Source organism: Bidens hawaiensis, unplaced genomic scaffold (assembly GCF_021521415.1).
Source record: "Bidens hawaiensis isolate Kalapana, Puna unplaced genomic scaffold, B.hawaiensis_p1.1 tig00052051_1, whole genome shotgun sequence".
Lineage (NCBI taxonomy): Eukaryota > Viridiplantae > Streptophyta > Magnoliopsida > Asterales > Asteraceae > Bidens > Bidens hawaiensis.
The window spans coordinates 18,034-41,126 of record NW_027499323.1 but is presented as its reverse complement, the minus strand read 5'-3'; the positions used below and the strand labels follow the sequence as shown (position 1 = coordinate 41,126).

Here is a 23,093-nt window from a genome sequence, read left to right as displayed (position 1 = left end):
TTGTAACCAGAGGTGTTGGTATTGTTTTGGCTCAAAGCTTGGGCTATTGCGGCGGCCATTTCCTGGGAACGTTGCTGCGAACGTCTGCGCGCGGCTTCTTTCTTCTTGAGATGGCGAGCTGATAGCGGAGGCATTCTATAAAAGTTTTAATTTTTAGTTAATATCTTGGTTTTAGCGCAAAGTATAACCTCGAAAAGCTTGGTTTCACGGAGTCAGTTACTGTCCAAAGTTAAAGTAAAATAAATGACCCTAAATGCAGACTTAATAAAGGTAACAAATTCGAATCAAGAATCGACAATTCATGTATCACCATGACTTTCCGAATTCCCAATTTAAAATATACGAGCAAACGAGTATTGGAGATTGACGATTCATGTATCACCATGACTTTTCAATCTTCAATATAAAATACACAAGAAAATGAGTATTGGAGGTTGACAATTCATGTATCACCATGACTTTTCAAGTCTCCAGCCTCAGAACATAATCGTAAATGGAAATTGAAAATCAACTATTCATGTATCACCATGACTTTTCGGATTTTCAAATCCAACAAACGAATATGTAAGAAAAATCAATAAAAATCGAAATTCAACAAAAATCGAAATATCGCGGAATAAAACATAAGATCATATACTGCGCAAGCGCGAGCATATTCATAAATAACAAGTAATTAACAATAAGCGCGCAAACATGAGATTTCTCTCATGTGCGAGAAGGGACTCTTAGGTATTCTAGGCCGTTACGTCTAACCACCTATCCTAAAGTCAACGAGCTCTGATACCAATCTGTAACACCCCGACCAAAGGCGGATTATACATCGGGGCGCCACATATTGTTTCATTACTCGTGACACTATTGGGTGTCAATATTTAATAAATACATTCATTCGCGCACGCGCAAAGTAAACATAAGATAACATAAATCATCATAAATCAATATATTATAAATCATAATATTCGAACAGCAAAAACTTGTCTTGATACATTTTAATCTAGGTCCAAAATAAAGAAAACTTCCTATGTGTCCACAAGCTCCAAAACAGCTACTGCAAACCTGAACATGTGTTAAAATAAACGTCAAACACTTGCGTGTTGGTGAGAAATCAAGTTTAATACAATACATAGATAACAATAAATCTGCGCGCAACATGTGTATGTCTGGTTTTCAACAAGGGTGTAATCTGATCGGGACCAACTCTAAGATTCATAGACTGCCAGTGCTCACAATTGAGCTCACAAACAAGACAAACTGTGCATGTGTAAACAAAAGAGAAAATCATAAACGATAGTTCTCCCGTGTTCATCTAATGGTACCATGAGAACTGCGGAATAGACCGACAAGACGGTTAATGATCCACACATACAAATAAACAGCCAAGTCTACGTCCTCAACACATGGGATACTGCGCGACTAAAGTTCATAAACAGTTTAAGACTCTAAGTTTGTATGAACACATGAACATCCCAAAACATTAAAAGCAAAAAGGGATTAGATACGAGATTACTCACATGATAAACGATGCGGTGAAAGATAAAGCAAGAACCAACTTTAAACAAGCACAAGTTAACCTATAAATAAGATTATTGTTTTAAATGATTTGTTTTAAGTCTTGATATAAGTTGGCATAATTAATAAGTAAATTATTATATATAATATGTTACCGGAAAAGCAGGACAGAACAGGGAGGAAGACGGAGGCAGAGAGGGAGGCGGCAGAGAGAGCAAGGAGCAAGAGAACAGGAGAGATTAAGTGTTTTGTGTGTGTAGTGTTATGAAAATATTATTATTATTTATAGAGAAACCCTAGGGAACACAATCCCCAGAAAAGGGGAAAAAGATCTCGAAAAGCAAAAGATTCCAAAAGCAAAAGATATGGATAGATATGGCAGCTGCAGGAAACAAGGAAAAGCTGACAGGGAACAGTAAAAAGCATGGGCGGATCAGAAAAAGGTACTGGTCAAGCATGGCAAAAGCAGATCTCAAAAGATAATGTCAGTCACTTTTTCTGCCAACCAATGGGGTTGGTGCGCATGCTGCGCCGAAAGTAACTTTTCAGACATAAAGCAGATTAGGTCAACAGCACAACAGATAAGACAACACAAAAGCAAACGGCTAGATTAAACAGAAGAAAACTCAAAGGGTTTAGCGCGAGAAGGCTCGAGCGCGAAGGTAGACACAGAAGGTCAAGAGAGCGCGAGCGCGAAGGCAGACAGAACCAACCTTAACGCGTCGCGGAAAGAACTACGTTTCTAAGCGTGCCGCGGGAAGAATCACATTTCTTAGCGCGCCGCGGGAGGAACTAAAATTCCTAGCGCGCCGCGGGAAGAACTATAATTCTTCGCGCGTCGAGGGATGAACTACGATTCTTAGCGCGCTGCGAGAAGAACTACAAATCCTTAGCGCGTCGCGGGAAGAACTACCGTTCTTAGCGCGCTGCGAGAAGAATTACAATTCTTAGCGCGCTGCGAGAAGAGTTCGTCTCGCGTATCGCTGTAACAGGTGGTCTTCACGCAGGATTCCTTGTAAGGAGTCTGGCGCGTGGAGCTGCGCAGACAACCTTAGGCGGGAAGGAACAAAGGACAAGCAAAGAGTTAGAAGAAAAAGAGGGAAACAAGGCTTAAGGGCGGGACGGCGACAAGAGGGAAAAGAAGGCGGAAAGAGAGAAGAAGAGGGACGGGACGGCGGAAAGAAAGAGAGAGAAAGAGGCGGAAAGGAAAATATATTATTATTATTAAAGTATAAATATAAATAAATATATTAAATCATAAAAGAAAGAGATCGGATAAGGGAAACGGGTACCTGGGTCGGGTCGGATCGGGGCAGATGTCACATAGGGTATCAAACCCACCTAAGCGCTACTTTTAGCTCCAGGTTACACCTGGTTAAGCGCCAAACATTCCCTGACACCTTGGGAAATGTAGCGCCAAAGATCTTCATAAGCGTGGTACAAAAAGGAAGTACCTTAATGAAAGGGACCTGCGGCCAATAATGGAATGATAACACATAGATAATAGTACTACATAATACAATGTCACTACTAGTCAACTGTCTTACCCACCAACCTGCCAAACGCACGTGGGAGCTCCACGATTAATGAAATTCCTATCATGGCAGGTGACCCGTATATTTTCTCATCCAATCCGGTTATAAATACTACTCACACCTCAACGATAAATGGATCCAGACTTTGAGCGAGAACACTCACCAGTGTATCGCAATTACCAACATTTACTTAATCATCAATACTGATTCTCACGCCGGATGGTGGTTACGATGAGACCCCCCCCCCCCCCCCCGCCCCTTCTCCTTCTCTTAACAAACTCACGGTGTTCTGTAATTTTGCAGGTGGTTACACTCAGATTAGTCGGATTACGTTTAACCCCTCGTGGGAAAGACTACATCTCAGCATTAGGGATAAGCGATTCTGGGGTTAAACTGGTGTTTCTTTACAACACAACATTAAAATAATCAAATTTTGGGTTGTGAAATGTATCACATTTAAAACAACAGTCATATTTGAGTTGACCTTTAATAATTGGTTTTATATGGGTTGATCGGTTCAATTCATTTAGTTAAATAGTTCGACCCATTTTTCTTACAACTCACCTATCAACAAGCATGTTTACTACTTGATTATATCTACCAGAAAGTCAACTTGGATGTTAGTGTTAGATAAATAAGTTAAACATGTTGTGTTCAGGTTACATGATTTAAGTGTGTTTTGTTTATAGTTGATGTTTGTTTGACATGAATGAATATAAAAGTCACATTCAGGTCAGGCTATTTAATCCGTCAACAGTCAACCTAACACAATTCATAACCTAATTAACCAAATCATATATTTATAAAGCTCAGATATATATTTTTCTTTTAGGTAACTTATCCAAATTTGAATCCGTACTTGATTTCAATGTGTACTGTCGTACTTGATTTCATTATGTACTATCCCAAAAAAACAAAAAGGGGTAATTAAACATTTTTGGTTTTTGTTTTTCTTATCTATATTCATCATTATCTAAAAAATAACTTTACCTAAACTTTCTAAAAAATAAACAAAACAAGATAATCTAAAAAACATGTTTAGACAATTAGACATGCCAAAAGAGAGATTCACATTCCAAAAAAGATATATTCCCTTATTATTTAGTTAAATAAAACCTGGTTAACTATTAAAAACACTTATTAAAAATAATTAACAGTAAACAATTAATATTTCCGTTGGCGGATAGAAGTCACATACAGGATAAACCACTACCATCGTGTGCAGGATAATCACTGCCACGTGACCCTCCGTGAACAGATTAATATTTCCGTTTTCTACAAATGGATAAGTTAAGAAACATAATGTACACTTGCATTATCTTGCATAATATGATATTGGAGGACTCGGGTAGAGCAGTTTGCCAAGGCGAGTACAACGATGAGCCAGAGCCGATCTGTACACTAAACGAAGATGAGAAACTTGCTAATTTATTAAAAACACGAAAGAAGGAAACCAATTTCAGCCTCTGATCGGATTTGGTTGAACATCTTTGGAGTAATAAGCAAGATGACGACGAGGACGACGACTAAAAATAGCTTTAATTTTTTATGTGTTTTTTTATTTAATTTATTTTGTATTTTAGTATTATTGTATTTTTTTTATTATTGTATTATATATTATTGTATTGGTTTTTTTTGTTTTATAAAAAAAACAGAGAAAAGGTTGGGCTTTGAAGCCCCCTCACCATAGAGGGGCATTATGCCCTGAGCTTCGATGCCCCAGTGCCCACGTGGCGCTGACGTGACACTGTGGAGGGGCTTCGAAGTCTCCCACCATAGCACGCAGCCTAACTTCCCTGGCTCTTCTGTTATTGAAAATCACATCATTTCGACATTTCAAATCACCCATAAAGTACCAAAAGCACCGCTTGAATCATCTTCTTTTTCTCTATACCTTTTCTTGACCAAGCCCTAAATCCAACATAAGTTACCAAAAGTCTTCTTGTAAGTTGAAACTTATATTTATGATTACAAATGAAACTATGAAAGTGTACTAATTTCCGAGCGCTTTCAATTCCAACGTTGTTATCCTCAAATGCATTTACCAAAAATTCAGAAACATTAATAATGCAAAACATGTTAAATATAAGAGACGCATATGCCCCTCGTTAAAACACAAAGTGTACAATTAAGTAATTAATTTAATCATGCTCAAGTGCACAAATCGGGTATTATAAAAATCCGGGTTCGGGTATGATCGGGTATTGGAAAATCAGGTATTAATAATACCCGGGTCGGGTTCGGGTCCGGGTATTGGCTTGAAAAACCATACCCTATGTTCCGGGTCCGGGTCAGGTATTGAACCATCTTCAGTACCTGGGTATTTGAATACCCTAATTTCGGGTATTGAAAAAACCCGTTTTCCGGGTATTTGAAAACCCTATTTCCGGGAATTAAAAAAACCATTTTCTGCAGCATTCTTCTATAAACGGGCATGCCGTGTTTTTTTTTTAATTCGAACTCAATTTTTTTGCATGCAAACTTCAAAGTTTATTCAATATGTGCTTCAAAAAAGATCCGTTGGAGAATGACTATAAATCTGTGGGTAGCCACACAACCACTGCCAAGTGTCACACAGACCCATGTGCACAAACACTAATATCCGGGTATACAAAAAAATCCAGTTCGGGTATGCAAAAACTCCGGGTTTCAAATATAACTAGAACCGGGTTTTGGGTTTCGGGTATAACTAGAACCGGGTTTCGGGTATTATCGGGTTTATCTTGGGTTCGGGTTCGGGTTTCAGCATTGAAAGTCATACCATATCCGTACCCTACGGATAGGGTTGGGTTCGGGTATTAAAAACCCGAGTTTAAAAAAACCGGGTTTCAGGTCCGGTTCCGAGTTTTTTTGTGCACCTCTATGCTGAAGCCAGCTGCCAAACTACTAAAGCATGTGTAGAGCCCAAAAGTTATTCATTACGTTAATCGCCAAGGTTGTAGAGAATTAGAAAAGCCCAATATAGAAAGTGTTAAGGCCCAAAGTTATTATAGCCGTGGCATGCGGATGCAATTCAAAATTCAAGTTGATTGCCGGCACAGATTGGCGTCAAGGACTTTGCTTGAAATATAACTATACTATTAAAGCAACAAGTTGTTCACATGGCATTTAACCAGGCACTTCACATAGGATGTCAAGTAGATGTCATGCCACTATTTCCTATTATATTATGATCCATGACTCGTTTTCCTATTATAACCCATGACCCGTAAGACTTTACAAAGTTTTGAAAAATATATGATTGTGTGATACGGGTTTCGAACCCAAGATCTCATGTTTCAAACAAAATGCGGTTACCAACTCCACTAAAATGGTAATTGTGGTTGGTTTATTGACTTAACATATATAAATGTGATTTCTCTTCAAGTATAAAACCAAAACTATATTTATTTGTTAACATTTTCATAATTCACAATATGATATTGTCTTCTTATACCTATTTAACACAACCATTTATTGTTCATCGTTTCTCTCTTTATTTTAAAAAATAATATATATTTTTTATTTTCTTTTACAACAAAACCTTAGTCTTTATAAATTTAGTTTTTAAATATGTGACAACATTTTGTTATAAATATCATTTTTATACATACAATATTTAATGTAACAATATCGGTATGAATGTTTTATTTGAAATAAATTAAATATCAAGATTTGGTTTTAAACTTAAAATTATAATGCATAATATATTAAAAACTTAATAAATAAATTAATAAATAAAAATTATTATATGAATCATTTGAATTTACTTATGACATATAATAATTTTTATATTTATTATATTTTTTATCCGTGTGAAACACGGGCTAACGTAGTACACAATTAGAACAAAACACGGTTTCTCATCACATTCTCAATTATATGCAACAAAGTTGCTTACCAGATCAATAATATCATCTAAGAATCTTTTTCTCCGATTTGTTATGGAGCAACAGCTTTCATGAAACATCAATGAACACACAGCCCACTAGATAATGCATGTAAGAAATATTAGATACCAACCACTTGTAAAGCCCGTATCGTATAAGCGGTTACAATATAACAAAACCCAAAAGTATTAAAGGTTCAGATTGTTAGGGTGTCTCGTAACATCTGACGACTCATATCAATCAATATTTTCTAATATGCTCAATGATTTGTTTCTTATTGACAAAATGAATACTTCCCAATTTCCCATGGATTGCGTCTAACACACCTAAATGTAGAGTAAGTTGTCATCTCTCTCATTCATTGTTAATGTGCCCATAACGTGTTGTGATACTTGAACGGGCCATTTCGTTTGACCAATAAGGGATTCATCTAAGGTTTCATCAAATACCACCTTTGAGACTCGTTACTTATAAAGATTCAAGAGATAAAACGAAAATGCATTTACTAGCTCAATTTGTTAACAATAAACTCTCCATGCTCGTAGGAGGCTAGACAAAAATATTACACTAACAAACTCTTAACAAATAACAATAAACCTACCAATTATAATTATTAATATATTATTATTATTATTAAAATTGTTATTATTATTATTATTCATTTTAGAAATTCTTAATCTAATTTTTCACGCATAATTATTAATGTATACAATGCTGGGTAGAGTTTTGTATGCGTCCATTATTACAATCTTTGAACATTGTAATATATATCTAATATCATATATAATCACACATACAAGATGTTCGAAATATACAACAATCTACATTTATATTATATGCGCCTTCACATTATACAATTTAACAAACAACTCATCAGTTTCTAAAATGCAATTCAACCTCGGTTACAACGATTAAGCAATGAACAAGGTCTCGTATAAGGGTTTGCTTGTCCTGGTTCCACTTTACGACCCTTCGATTTAGGATCTTCATTCTTGTCTTGAGCACTCTGAACCGTGATTTCAGCATTTTCAGCGGCATCAACTTTGTTGATGAATAAGGAGCACACCATTAAGAGGCTCAGGCAAATGGCAATTGTTCCGATTCGGTTCATATCATTGACTTTGAAGAATCTTAATCTTAGGTTGATTTTGTGACTACCTAAAATGTGAATTTGTGATGACAAAAGCTTGTCGGTTTTGAGATGCGAGATTATAGGATAACCTTATAATTTTGACATTAAAATGTGGCTGCTATATTTTTGTTCTCCCTAATTATACTTAACCAAAATGTCATTTGGCTCATTTATAAGTTTAAGTTTAAAACATCTATGCAAGACGCTAGTCGGGCATGAACAAAACAATTACACAAATAAAAGAGGTTTTTGCAACCACTATGTCCAAGTTACTTAGGCCTATTCTTTTTATTCGAAAACCATAAATAAGATAAATACATAACGTGATCAAACAACCATGATTTTTTTTGGTCGGCTCGTCGTAAAAACTTGTCATTCTGAAGCTTCCATATAACCCACAAAGTAACAAAAATAACCGAATCCACGACCTCTTTCTTAGCCAAACTTAACAACCCCAAATTTTTATTAAATAGTATTTTATTGGGTGTTGATTATTATTGGGAAACAAATTGAGTTTGGTCCTTTTAAATTATTGAGTTGTTTGGTCATTTTTGTGTTTTTGTTACACTTGATGACTCTACGTTATGAGGTCACAACTTCCAAATATAATGTCGAAATGTCTTCAAAGTAAAGATCAAGATTTATTGAACACGATCTCATTGACTAATTCTACCAAGCTACAACTCCGAAAGTTTAGGCTAGAGAATTTTGATCTAGTTTTGGAGAATGTGAACTCTTTTTCTGAAGAGAAGGCAATGAAATGGTTAACATGAATCACAATTACATCGACTAAAAAAAGCAAACATCACACAACGCTAATACTAGGAGTTTGAAAACGGTGCAAAATTAAATTTGCAAATTCAAGAATTTGAGAAGCATTTTAACAATAAACATCTAAATTACTTATGTATAGGGTAGTCCGTGTGATAACGTTCATGATTTTTCTGATTTTGATATGCCAAAAACGTTAAGGAGGGTGGTGATGATGATGATGGTTTAACTCCCATCTACATTGATATTTTGGACATGGATAAAAGATATGCCAACTTGGATGGTTTCTCACTTTTGTAGAATTCATGGTGTACACGAAAATAAAGCATCTTTCACTTGTGTTGGTATACCATTTATTACATTTATAATTTGATTATCGACCGCAACAACAAATGTTGATATATGCTTCTCTACAATGAACTGTGTGACGTGTATTTGCTTAATTAAATTGACGTTGAATACCTGAACAATAGTTTAATCTGGTACACTGAAAATAGTTGCTTAGAAATTAGAAATGTTGTGTTTAAAATGTAGCCAACGTGCTTGAAAAATCCCTCCCCAAGTGGTAACATGTATGGGTTTAGGTCTAGTCGTGGACAAAAAGGTGTAGATTTAGGTATATGATTAGGCTGAGAGTGTGTGAGTTAATCTATCTTAAGAAACTCATTTAAAAAAAATGAAAACTTTCAAAGAACTAACAACATTATAATTTCATTATGTATTTTCTAATGACGTTTTTATTATATATATTATCTGATGCATTTAGTATTATATGTTTATTACAAGACCCCATCCACCTTGAAATAAAACATCATGCATAGGCATCCAAACACTGAAGTGAATATTAGTGACTGCATTCAAATAAACGTGATTCAACTTTATTGGATTTGGCATGTGAACATTAACTATTTATGTGCAATGTGCCTTTCCCAAAAATAAAATATAATATAAATATAAAAACAATATCTAAGTCAAAGTTAAAGTTAAAGTCAAGATGGTCGAGGAGTCCGTGGAATTTTATTAAAAGGTGGTAATGCTTTCATTAGTCACTCTCAAACGCGGGTACTAGTAACCTATCACTTTGGCTCGTTCATTCGACTCATTCAAGGATGAAAGGATCCTAGTAAACTGAATTAGTCATACCTTTGAACTTTTACACAAGAAAAATTCATATCCGAGTGGAACCAAAGAACGTACGTGGCACTTACCATTATAGAATAACCTATCATTTTGGCTCATTAGAAATCATTGACCATTTCCCACGTTTTATCTAAAATTCTTTGCACAAAATGGACAACCAAAATTAATAATTAATATTTGGAGCTTATCACTTACGTTGACATCTTATAATACTTTTCTTTAACAGAAAAAAAATGTTAGATGCTAGCAGCAAAATTTAGCTATAAACCTATAGTTAGGGTGAATAGGAAGTGTTAAGTCTCACTTTATGTCATAGAAAGCTTAGACGTAAACTTATAGTGCCGGTGAATATAAATAAAACTATTAAGTCTCACCTCATGTAAGAAAAATCCAACACTTAGGAGGGTGCGAGGGAGTGGTGAAAGAAGGGCGAGCACAATTGAGTTAATGTGTAGTGCATACTTTTTATTGTCATAAAAAGTTACTTATAAGACGATGGCTGACGTTATTGGTTTATATTGTTCGAACGATAAATGTTGTTTGTGTAATTTGGGTTACAGTAGCGAGAATGATATGTAATCATGTCAATTTATGGCTTTAGTTGACACTACTACAATTGTCTTCCTCTTTTTATGTGCCCTTTTACGTTGGTGATAAGTCTGGTGTGCAAAACACATAAATAACTACATAACCAAATAGAAATAACTAAACTAAGGGTGTTTACCGGTTTATTCGGTTTTGAATATTGGCCCAAATCATAAACAACCGATTAAATTGATTTATTCGGTTTATTCATTTTGATTATCCTATGAAACTGATTAAATAGGTTACTATTCGATTTATTCTACTGACTTTGGTTAAGTTATTCGAATAAGCAAGAATTTTGGAAACAATAATGGAACCGAATTCAATCTACCACTCGGTTCGGTTTTTCCGATTATGGTTATGGTCCGATTCTCGGGCCTTGTCGGTTTTCAAATCTTTTCCACAACCTAATCAAACCCAATCAAAAACCGATGATTTGGACATATGGTTTAAAAAAAATTCAATTTTAAGTAATCTATAAGAGATTAATATACCGTGTAACCCAAAAGTTTTGGGTATAAATCTTATAATCAGTTAAACATTAATTAACAAAAAGTTATTAGGCGCGAAGCTTTAAGACAAACTCATTATAGTGGTTGTTTTCGGGCCAAAATTTTTAGACTAAAAACTTCAAGCTCAAATGGTAAACCAAAAGAAATGAAGAAGTGAAAATCAAATACCAAAAAAGAAAATTTAAATTCAATGGTTTTAAAAAATCTGAAAACCAAAATTTCAGCTTTTTTTTTTTTTTTTTGAAAAACCAACATACGCACAACCTACGATTTTTGTTTATAAGTGGGTACCCCTACCACCTAAAGCATCACAGGCAAGCAAATTCTTATAAACATGGCACAAATAGGGCCATTTTCAAACCAATTATCGACCACTTTAATCTAATGTAGGTGTGCCATAGACTTGAACAGATGTTTAGTTACTCTGTAATTCACTAATTGATTGCCAAATCATTTGGCAATCTCTTATGCTTATATGATGACCGTCAATTCAATTGGCAAATACTTTGGTTTTCAAGATTTCCACATGACCTGCTTTAACTGGTCACTCGACTATGCAGACCGGTCGTCAAAACATTTGACAGTTGGATTTTAAAACTCCAACGATCCATACAACCTCGTACACACCATCTTCTCAAGACCATGGCACACCTGCATTACACCAATGAGGTTGATAATTGTACGTTTATCAATCATCATATTTAAACCATGTTTCCATAGATTTTCTCCATTATGATGCTTTAGGTAATAAGAAAATTTATACCCCTATATTGTGTTCAGATATTACTAGTATAATAGGTTAGTTACTTAGTTTGGTTGATGATAGTCGTGTTGAGATAACATTTAATTCTCTCCATCATTCTCATTAATATTTCAATGTCCTACCCTATGTTACCTTTCTCATTATGACCACCATGACACCACTAACTGCCATCACACCATTATCTTTTGGTAAATTCCCAAAATGTTTTTTTAATTGAGAAATTCTGTTTATATCTCCAAAAGTCAAGAGTTTCAGAAATGTCTCCTCCAAGGAGCCCAAAAACATTTAAACTGTAATTTTATTGAGGTTTTCTTCTTAAGAAATTAATTTGTATGGATCGATGTTCGCTTGAGATTTTCTTTTTGAGATATTTGTGCTCTTTGAAGGTGTCAACCCATAGGTTGCCGAAAATAGTTTGTTTCTTTATGGTGATGGTGATGGTGATGGTGATGGTGATGGTTTGAATTAAACATGAAGAACAATAATTAACTAAATGCATGGAAAGTAAACAAGTAATTAGCAATTAAAAAACATATGTTTTTAACAATTAACAAATTAATGGAAATAAATATTTACTGGTATTAAATAATAATAATAATAATAATTTAAAATATTTTCTTAGAAAAACAAAATTTAAAAGACGAATATTTTTATAATTATGAGAGAGTTATGTGGTCGCTTGTGTGGAATAGCATGCACACAATGACTATGATATAACACATGTGGATGTAGGGTAAGGTTAAAATGAAACCCACTTGAGTTGCGAAAATTCGTGAAAACCCTATGTAATATCGTTTTTTTTTGTTACATGTATTACAAAATATCAAAATATCGAAAAAAAATGTTTTGCTATTTTTTAACATTTTTTTACTAATTTTTATATATGTTTTCAAGAGAGAGATAAAGTTATATTTATATTTATATTTTTTATTCACTTTAATTGTGAACCACAAGATTTAAACATTAATTATAAACATGTGGTTAAGAATGAGTTTCTAGAGTTTTCACAACTCAAGTGGGTTTTCATTTTATAGGCATGTGGATGTATACATATCTTATCATTTAAACAACTTGTAGATTGTACATTTAATCTAATTGTATTTAGTCATACTAGGTCTGTGTTTTAAACAAGTTAAAAAGAATTTAATTTTTATTCCTTCAAAACGTGTTTATTTTCTTAATTTATGAGAGAGATGTAAACATTGTATTTCAATAAGAAAAATAGTATAAATTTTTTTTAGGATTAAAAAATCGAACGATTTATTTTTTAAGAGCATTATTTTTAAATTGGTGTATTATCATCTTATACATCGTAGCATACGGAGTTTATGTAAGGCATCTAGCAGACAAATTTCCTTAAATATCTCAAAAGTGGGCATGCTTTTCCATGAAACGGAGCTAGGTTAAATAAGTGGCTAAGATATTTTATTAATGCTTTTATATTAAAGAAGCTAATTTTAATTGGTTTGATCTGTAATTGTACAAAACGGCACTTACTTTACTTCTTTTGAAAACAAAGGATAACTTAAGCACTAACTTTACTTACTTCTTTACAGAACAGCACTAGTGTTATTACTCCAAGAATTAATGTTATAACTTTAAGATCAGCAAATATAAATATAGTTTTTTAAAAGATTGAGTTTTGCAATTTAAAAGGGGAGTATCAGCGCAATTTGTTGTCCGCTTACCTTCTATTTCGATGTAATAAAAACTTTAAATAACATTTATAAATAGATGAATTAAAGAATGTTAAAATACACAAAAAGTATTTAAACATAAAAAAATGTTTGAAACAAACCAAGAAAAAGGTACTTTAAAATCCATTTTAAGTTTATCATTATACAAAACGTAAGAATTTTGATTTTTCTATCAATTTGGAATATAAAGCATTATGAACTAATTGGATTTGACTACCTGAGTAAAGAAGAAAAAGAATGTAATCGAGATGATTAATTCAAGCTGTTAGTAAGAAATAAGCATAAGAATTACAAATTTAATACCGCCGTTTTTAGCTCCACGGATTCATGAGTCAATTGCCCCAACATAAATATATTATATATATATATATGAATTAGTGATAAGTAAATGGTATCTATATCAATATTGAATCCATATCGTTACCGAAACAAGCATTTCTGTACCGGCATCGGTACCAAGTTTATAAGAATATTGAGATTGGGAAATCCGGAATTGGTACAAGTACCGGTATTTGTCGAATTTTTGCTTTGATGCCTGTACCAAACCAACTATATTAAGGTTTCAAAAATTTGGAATAAATACCAGTATGATACCTACCAAGCTTATCCTGGTTTAAATTTAGTTTATAGTTGTGACTGCTCTATGAGAAAGAAGCCGTAAATAATTTTGTAAGCCCTATGAGTAGAAACTTTGTAAGTTTCAAAAAACAGAAGAAAAACAATTAAGACAGAGATACAAAAGAAGACGTTGTTTTATACTTTTATGTTATGTATGTCCCGCCGAATGGCATCCATTTACTTTGGTCGTTCCTCAAAAATGTTTGATTCCCTCTTCTTTCTCACTCCACTCCCACGCGCCGCCACCTCACGTCTCTACTTCACTCTCGTCTTGCAATGTTGATTTATTTTATTTAGTAACAACCATACTTCATATCGTATTTCTTACGACACCATGTAAACAAATAATAATATTCACTATATCATTTTTTGAACAGTTTGATTTTTAATAAACTAATTAATATTAACAAATATGTTGGTTTATATAAATTAAATACGGATATGAACACATGTATTATTCATTTATTTATATTTGTGAGCATAAGTCTCTCTACGTCCATTTATTTTTGTCAGTTTACATTGGTTTAAGCTCCTTCATTTTTATATGTATGTGAAATTTTAAGCTTATTACAATTTAGTTTAGTTTTAAAAAATTAAAAGTATCACAATTACAATTCAGTATACTATTATTAAATTTTATATTCATCATTCACGTTTACTTTTAATTGGTGTTCGCTCAATTATATTCGTTTATTTATATTATTTTATGTTCGTTTATTTATATTCTCTTGTTTTAGTTTATGTTCATAAATCATACATTCATATTACTATCGAATGAGCATCAACGAATGTAAACACATTCACTTTCTTTGCACTCCTCCGTATAACTTGTAACATGTATCATAATTCCAATACTCCAGCGTAGTCTTCCACTGCAACTCTGCATATAAACATAAATAAAATTCCTAAAATAAGCATTTATGGAAAAAAAATTCTAGTTTTAGGTATTATTTACAAAAAATTTCAAAAATATATATTATAAATTAGTCGTGACGAGTAGTTTGTAGAACAATTAAAACTTTATGCGTGTCCTTAAACTAACCGTAACGAGCACGTTCACTAATTATTTACTCGTTACGACTAAATAAGCTTCATGCCTCGTAATCAAAGCCCATGAGTAATTCATAAGTCATTTAGTCGCAACAACTAGTTTACCCGGTTTACATTCTCTGCATGAGTAGTTTATTAGTAGTTAACTCGTCGCGACTAGTTTAACCTTATAATCTACTCACCGCGATTAAATGACTTATGAATTACCTGTGAACGTTGATTACGAGGCATAAAACTTATTTAGTCGTGATGAGTAAATGATTAGTTAACGTACTCATTACGATTAGTTTAAGAACGCATGGCAAGTTCTAATTGGTTTCTACAAACTACTCGTCATTATTACTAGTTTATAATACTTATTTTTAAATTTTTTTGTAAATAATACCTAAAACTAGAAATTTGTTTTCATAAATATTTATTTTTGAGAATTTTCTCATATTTGTTTCATATAAATTTGCTACTAAATATACATCTTGGTTATAATTGGCATACACCAACTTATCACACAACAGAAGTGCATAGTAGTCAATATGATTTTATAAATTATTATAAATATATAAAAAAGAACAACTTTATTTAGAGCATTCACATCCCGTTCTTCATCTTTATCTCTATAATTACACTACAAAACACTACATTTCTCTTCCCTATTAAATTAAATAATACTTTTATCATTACAGTTTTCTCTCTCCTCTACTCACAACCAATCCAACAAACATTAAAAAATAAATAGGGGCAAACAATTTTCCCAAATGTTTCCCCAAATTTATAAAAAAAACACTACATATTTCTTTCCACCCTATAATTTACACTCACATTCATTCAAAACCTCACCCTATAATATACCAATCCCCCTCACATAATTATGGGGGATGGGATGGGAATGCTCTTACACATAGAATATAGCAATCTGAATTAAAGTAATAGTTACGTTTATTTCAAGACATGATTCCTACAAAACTGTAGTATACAAAAACTGAACTCCACTCTCCCAAGTGCGAGTAACCATCGAAGTGGGTGTCACCTTACCTACTCATTTTATTAATTCTGATATCTAAGAGCAATTCTAATGGATTTTTTAAATTATGTGAGGGGTTCTTCATTTTTTAGGGATGATTAAAAATGGTTGTGAGAGGAGGAGAGAAAAAATATTAATGTTCATGGTTAATTTAGAGAAGCGTACTGTTCATCTCTATAATTTTTTAATGTTTTTGAAAGTGTTTATGAGTGAATGACAGATAAAAGGTAATGATAAAGTATAAAAAATATTTATTTAATTAAAAATAAGAAAGAAAATATAGTATTTTTAGTGTAATTATAAATATGGAGATAGAGAATTGAATGGAAATGCTCTAACCTTTCTATAAAGCTCTTTATTTGGTAACCTAAAAATATAAAAAAGTTAAAGCATCACATATCGTATCATTATTCCACCACAAAATTTTCAAAAGAATCCACAACCATACCATACATACCATGAGGAAGCTCTACCACACCAAAGGCAAAATCCACCCTTCACCACCATCACCGTCATCCACCACCACCTCCGACCAACACCTATCACTCCTCCCTTTTGCCATAGCCACTCTTGCCGCCACTCTCCCACCACAAGACCAACAAGTCTTGGCCTACCTTCTATCCATCTCTGCCACCACCACCAATAATAATAATAATAATAATAATAAATACGCCGCCGGAAAAGTTACTACCAAGTCCGGCAGCAGTGGAGACCACGCGCCGCAGTTTAAGTGTAACTGCTTTAGATGCTATACTAGCTTTTGGGTTCGATGGGATGCTTCACCAAACCGGAAGGTGATACATGAGATTCTTGATGCTTATGAAGATGGATTGGCTCATGGCAATAATAAAAAAAATGGCAAGAACAAGAAGGAAAGAAAGAGTAACAACAACAACAACAACAAAAATAATATTAATAATAATATGTGTTTTTCTTCATCTTTAGCTTCTCATACCTCTACCACTTCGAATGATTTACACGCGCCGCCGTGTACGGTGGAGAAAACAAGTCAGGAAGTGGTGGAAATAGAGCCAAAGAAGATGGACGGTGGAGATGAAAAGGGTGGTTCGGTACGGAAGATAGTGAACTTCATTGGAGAAAGGATATGGGGAGTATGGGGAGTTTGAGTAATTTGTAACAAGTTTAATTAGTCATAATCACAGAAAGTAAGTGATTGCCTGGTTTTGTAAATTTTCCAGAAAAAAGGCATTTAATTCGTCTGTTTGGATACAAATTAATATGGTGTTCTTCGCCATTATTGATTGTTCTTAGTTCTTGCAATTATTTTTGGAAAAGCTATGCATTTCAAATGGGAAGAAGTCACACTGCCCAAGGCAGCTTTTTTGGTACATAGTTATTTAGAATTATAAAATTAATGAAAAATAGCAGAATTTTATATTTATTTTATTAGGTTGAATAACATGAACTACTAACTCCGTCCCTTCTTTTTTATTTGTCTCATTATAAATGTTCATTTTTAAAATTTATTAGTCAATTTTCAAGTTTATACTTAAGCACACACAACTAGCATTAATAAATAATATGGTGTACCCATTTTTTAAGGACATTATTGTCATTTAGTTAGCAAAAAAGGTAATCATTCAATCCACCTTAAAATTTTTGTTTTTCAAACTAAGACACTTTGACTTAGACGGTGGGAGTATAACTTATTTTTCTATAATAAACTTCTAACTTTTACTTTCTATGTTAATAACAATCTAGTTTTAATGAAAAAATAACAACATATGTTGATAGTGAATAGTTGATTGATTTTCCCTCGAAAGAATGTTGTATTAATGTTAAAATGACATAAATCCAAGTTAAAAGCATACAAAGTTATTTCTTCTTAAGTGTAAAATTATCTATTGTTGTGAAAATGAAAGTAGGAGTGTGATTAATAACAATGTCCGTATTATTGTTATCGATCAATGAGTAATAGTAACTTCAATTTCACAAAAGTAAGACACGAATTGATGTATTAACAAATCGATCAATGAGTTATCATTTCTATACCTTGTTATATTTATGTCGTAGTCTTTAAACTGGCAAAGTTAGGGGTTGCTTGTTCGATTACTAGCTAATGGGTGCCATAAAATTTTAAATACATCGGACGACCATTTATCAGTTGATGGTGTGCCAACAAAATCAATGGAGCACTAATAATTTGCAACCAATTTGTTAATACATCAATTCGTTTCTTACTTTTGTGACATTGAAGCTACTAAGTAAAATAATGTGTGTTGAATGATTTAGTTTCCTGAAGCATCAAGTCCTATGACAATTGAAAATTTGATTTGGTAGGTGTCTTTGAGACGACTTTAGTTTAACAACTCCATCCATAAAATATTACTTGTGTTTAAGATTGGACTTTGGAGAAGAAAAGGTCAAAACGAGGTGCCAACCATGTCGGGAATTCTTTCTTATCCAGAAATCCAAATTTGTTTACCGCTCATTGTACATGTTTTCATGTACTTTGTCGGATATATAGAATCGTTGTCTATTAAAAAAAATATTTAAATATCGCGTAGAATCTAATTAAGTCTATTACTAGAATTAGACAAAATATTAGCTCTCTCCTTAGATGTTTTTCACAGATTACATTCTTTTATGCTAATAGTACAAGTGCTTTAATGCATCATCATTTTGTTACAAACACATTTATTTAGTTTTAGAACGAATGAGATTTTACTATATTTATTATAATACTTATTTTTAGCATATTTTGTTTTTCTCGTATATGTTTTTGATAGTAGGTTTTATAAGGCCATGTGTAGTGGGCGATAAAGAGGGCGATTTTGGACGAGAACACCCCCTACCTAGACGTCAAAGGGGCGATAGGGGAGGGGGGGGGGGAATGCATTGTCGCCGTGGTGTGGGTATTGGATAATATTATTATATTAGTATGTGTGTGTAATATATATATTGTCGCCGTGGTGTGGGTATTGGTTAATATTATTATATTAGTATGTGTGTGTAATATATATATACATATGCACATATATATGATGTGATGGGGCTACAAGTAAAATACCATTACACCTCTAAAATGAAAATCGTTCATTTGCTAACGTGGTGTCACGTGTCAAAAATCGTCCCCATTTTGTAGCTCTCCCCTATACATAGTCTAAAGTTCTGACAATGTCATCATGACATGCTTTTTTTATTTACGTTTTTATATAAACTTTGTTCAAAACCGAGTTGTTGATAGTAATGTACAAGTGATCGAAACATAAATGTGCGTGTCAACAAACCTGTATCACGGTTTAGCTTTTTTGTTTTTATATAAAGTTGTGTTGTTTACCTTTTTCGCCATTCTTAAATACGTACACCATAAAACATTATAAAATTTTGAAATATATCGTTATGATGTGTTTAGATTTATTTACGTTTAGATAAATATTTTGTTGAGCCAAATATAATAGTTATTTTTTTATTTCCAACATCACAATGAAAACGTTCACAATATGATATAAGCTTCAAACATTAAGTTCATACATTATAGCTCACAAAATATATATTATATAATCAGATACATATCTCAAATGTTTATAAAATATTTACGATAAAGTGAAAGTTCACATATGTTTCTTGGCCTCCTTGTAAGACGTAATTTAGTTACATAGTTTCCGAGAAGAGTTCGATTATTATCGAACAAATAATTGGCATGCTAAGGTTTTGATAAATTAATTACTTATTTATTAGGAGTTTCGTTTTCCTACGAGTTCTTTAGCACTTAATCATATTCTTTAAGTGGGTTCGTAATTATCCGTGTATGAATTAAGAGGCCATAGATTGCCTTCAATGATACCGCCTATAAATTATAAATTATTTTGATCATACGTCTCTCGTAATTACTTGTGTCACACACTGAACTCATGCCTTGTTGGGGTCGAAACTTTTTTTGAAATAATAACTTTCGATTTATATTTGAATGAAAAAGACGCTAATTTTACAACAAATGAAAAGGCCAAGTTTAACAAACATTTATAAAATATGTTTTCCAATTTCCGATTCTAACCGCTATGGTCTGTGATCTGCTAACTATTCAAGCTTCAAAGGTGGTTTTGGAATCTGCAAGTGGCATATTTGTATCTCTAAAAAGAACTCCAAAGCTGATGGAAATATGCGTTTGTTTGAAAGACCATTTGAATACGATGAAAAGGAGACAACACACATCTTCATTTTAAGACACTTGTATCATAGACAAGGTAACTAGAGGAACCCGTTTACCAATTAAGAACCCACTTGTGGAGAAGAACAACCTAATACTTCTGATGACGCCTACTAAACAACAACAATTAAATATCAAAGCTGATGGAAATATGCGTTTGTTTGAAAGACCATTTGAATACGGTGAAAAGGAGACAACACACATCTTCATTTTAAGACACTTGTATCATAGACGAGGTAACTAGAGGAACCCATTTACCAATTAAGAACCCACTTGTGGAGAAGAACTACCTAATACTTCTGATGACGCCTACTAAACAACAACAATTAAATATCAAAGCTGATGGAAATATGCGTTTGTTTGAAAGACCATTTGAATACGGTGAAAAGGAGACAACACACATCTTCATTTTAAGACACTTGTATCATAGACGAGGTAACTAGAGGAACCCATTTACCAATTAAGAACCCACTTGTGGAGAAGAACTACCTAATACTTCTGATGACGCCTACTAAACAACAACAATTAAATATCAAAGCTGATGGAAATATGCGTTTGTTTGAAAGACCATTTGAATACGGTGAAAAGGAGAAAACACACATCTTCATTTTAAGACACTTGTATCATAGACGAGGTAACTAGAGGAACCCATTTACCAATTAAGAACCCACTTGTGGAGAAGAACTACCTAATACTTCCGATGACGCCTACTAAACAACAACAATTAAATATCAAACGAGGCCAACAACGATTAACATCAAAAGGTAAACAAGTACAATGTATTGCTATTTCTATGTTTTTTGTAACGTGCCGCAATTTACTTTTTTGTTATAATCTCTAAAAAAGTAAATAAAAATATAGTATATCCGGTTTGGGTTTTCCCCACTCTTAAACCGCTTCAACACGAACCGGCTCAAGCTCAACTAAGAACCGATTTTGACCATGTTTTATCAAAACTTGGAACTTGCTTGTGTCCTTGTGAAATGTAGAGGTGCACAAAAAAACCGAACCCAGAACCGGACCCGAAAAAAATACCTGGAACCGGTTTTTTTTATACCCGGGTTTTCAATACCCGAACCCGTACCCGACCCCACCTACCTGTAGGGTACGGATAGGGTATGCATTTCAGTACCAAAACCCGTACCCGGAACCGGACCCGATTTATACCCGGTAATACCCGAAAACCGGAACCGGGTTTTTCCAATACCCGAAACCGGGTTCTTCAAATACCCGATCTATACCCGAAATTACCTGAAAAATAACTGAAAAACACCCAAAAATACCCCTAAAAATTGTAACCCCTTAAAAAAATCCAATCTATACCCGAAAAACCCGAAAAAAGCCCAGAAAAACCCAAAAACAGGGTTTTTTCAATACCCGAAAATAGGGTATTCAAATACCCTGTTTTGGAATACCCGGTTCGATACCCGACCCGAACCGACGCATAGGGTATGGTTTTTAGAGAGAATACCCGGACCCGAACCCGAACCCGACCCGAGTATTGCCAATACCCGAATTTTTAATACCTGATCATACCCGAACCCGGTTCAATACCCGAACCCGGGTATTTGAAAAACTCGATTTGTGCACCTCTAGTGAAATGGAGGGTGGCGGGTTCTATTATCTAGTAGGCTAACTGAAGTGGGCCGAAAAGAAATTGGCCCGTGCGCAAACATTTATGGACTTGTGGTTAACTTAATGTATATTTACTTGTTGCTAGAATTTGTTGGTGCATAGATGTCAGTAGTTCATATATCTAATGTCTGTAATCGAGTCTGTAATATTGTTTGTGTATTTGTTTGTTAAAGCGAAGTTGTTGACAAGTTCGCTTAGGCGAACTTGTTAACCAAGCGAAGTTGTTGACAAGTTCGCCTAGGCGAACTTGTCAACAACTTCGCTTGGTTAACAAGTTCGCCTAAGCGAACTTGTCACGAACTTGTTGAACGAGCGAAGTTATGGACAACTTCGCCTGAGGCGAAGTTGTCGTGTATTTATATAGTGTACGGCTGATCGTTTTAGGAGTTGATCGAGTTGGTTAATTTACGTGTAATTCAGTGAGTCAAGTGACGTGAGGTCGAGAGTCTGTAAGTATCACGGTTCGAGTTATTAATATAACGTGTGTTTGTTCGTATCGTGTTCGTGTGTTTGTGAGCTTGTATTCTACGTCCGTAACGATCTACACAGGGATTCCGCACCTGTGTATATCGGGATATCTCGTGTGATCCGTCCAGGGAACCTACAATTGGTATCAGAGCTTTTGCTCGATTGTGTGGTTCGGGATATTCACGCGGGTGTAGAATTCGTCTCATTTCGGGTATTCACGGGACGAGTTTTTGGTGTTTTTGCTCATTCTAGCCTCCTACCAGTGTGTTCAAGTCTTTAAACCGTCAAAATCGTCGTTAAAATCCGATTTTCAGATCTGCAGAAAGTTTAAGTTCGTCAGGCGAAGTTGCTGTTCATCAGGCGAAGTTGCCGTCAGGATACGTAGGGTTTCAGCGAATATATAAGGAGAAGCTATCCGTAACTTCGCCTGAAACTTAAATTCGCCTGAGGCGATGTTGTGATGAGGCGAAGTTAACATTAACTTCGCCTAGATCATCTTTACTTAATATTAATTAGACGAACTTAAAGCTGAAGCGAAGTTGTTCCCAACTTCGCCTCAACTTTAACTTCGCCTATACAGAGTTTATCACAACTTCGCTCATGGTAATCAGCGAACTTGT

At 33.9% G+C, this 23,093-nt stretch overlaps 1 protein-coding gene across 1 annotated transcript; it reads left to right on the top strand.

Moving 5' to 3' along the window:
• Positions 1 to 16,657: 16,657 nt before the first annotated feature.
• Positions 16,658 to 17,326, top strand: LOC143599344 (uncharacterized). Its single transcript, XM_077077323.1, has 2 exons — positions 16,658 to 17,039; positions 17,145 to 17,326. Exons 1-2 carry the CDS (start codon positions 16,658 to 16,660, stop codon positions 17,324 to 17,326), a joined length of 564 nt encoding a protein of 187 aa, XP_076933438.1.
• The last annotated feature ends 5,767 nt before the right edge of the window (positions 17,327 to 23,093 follow it).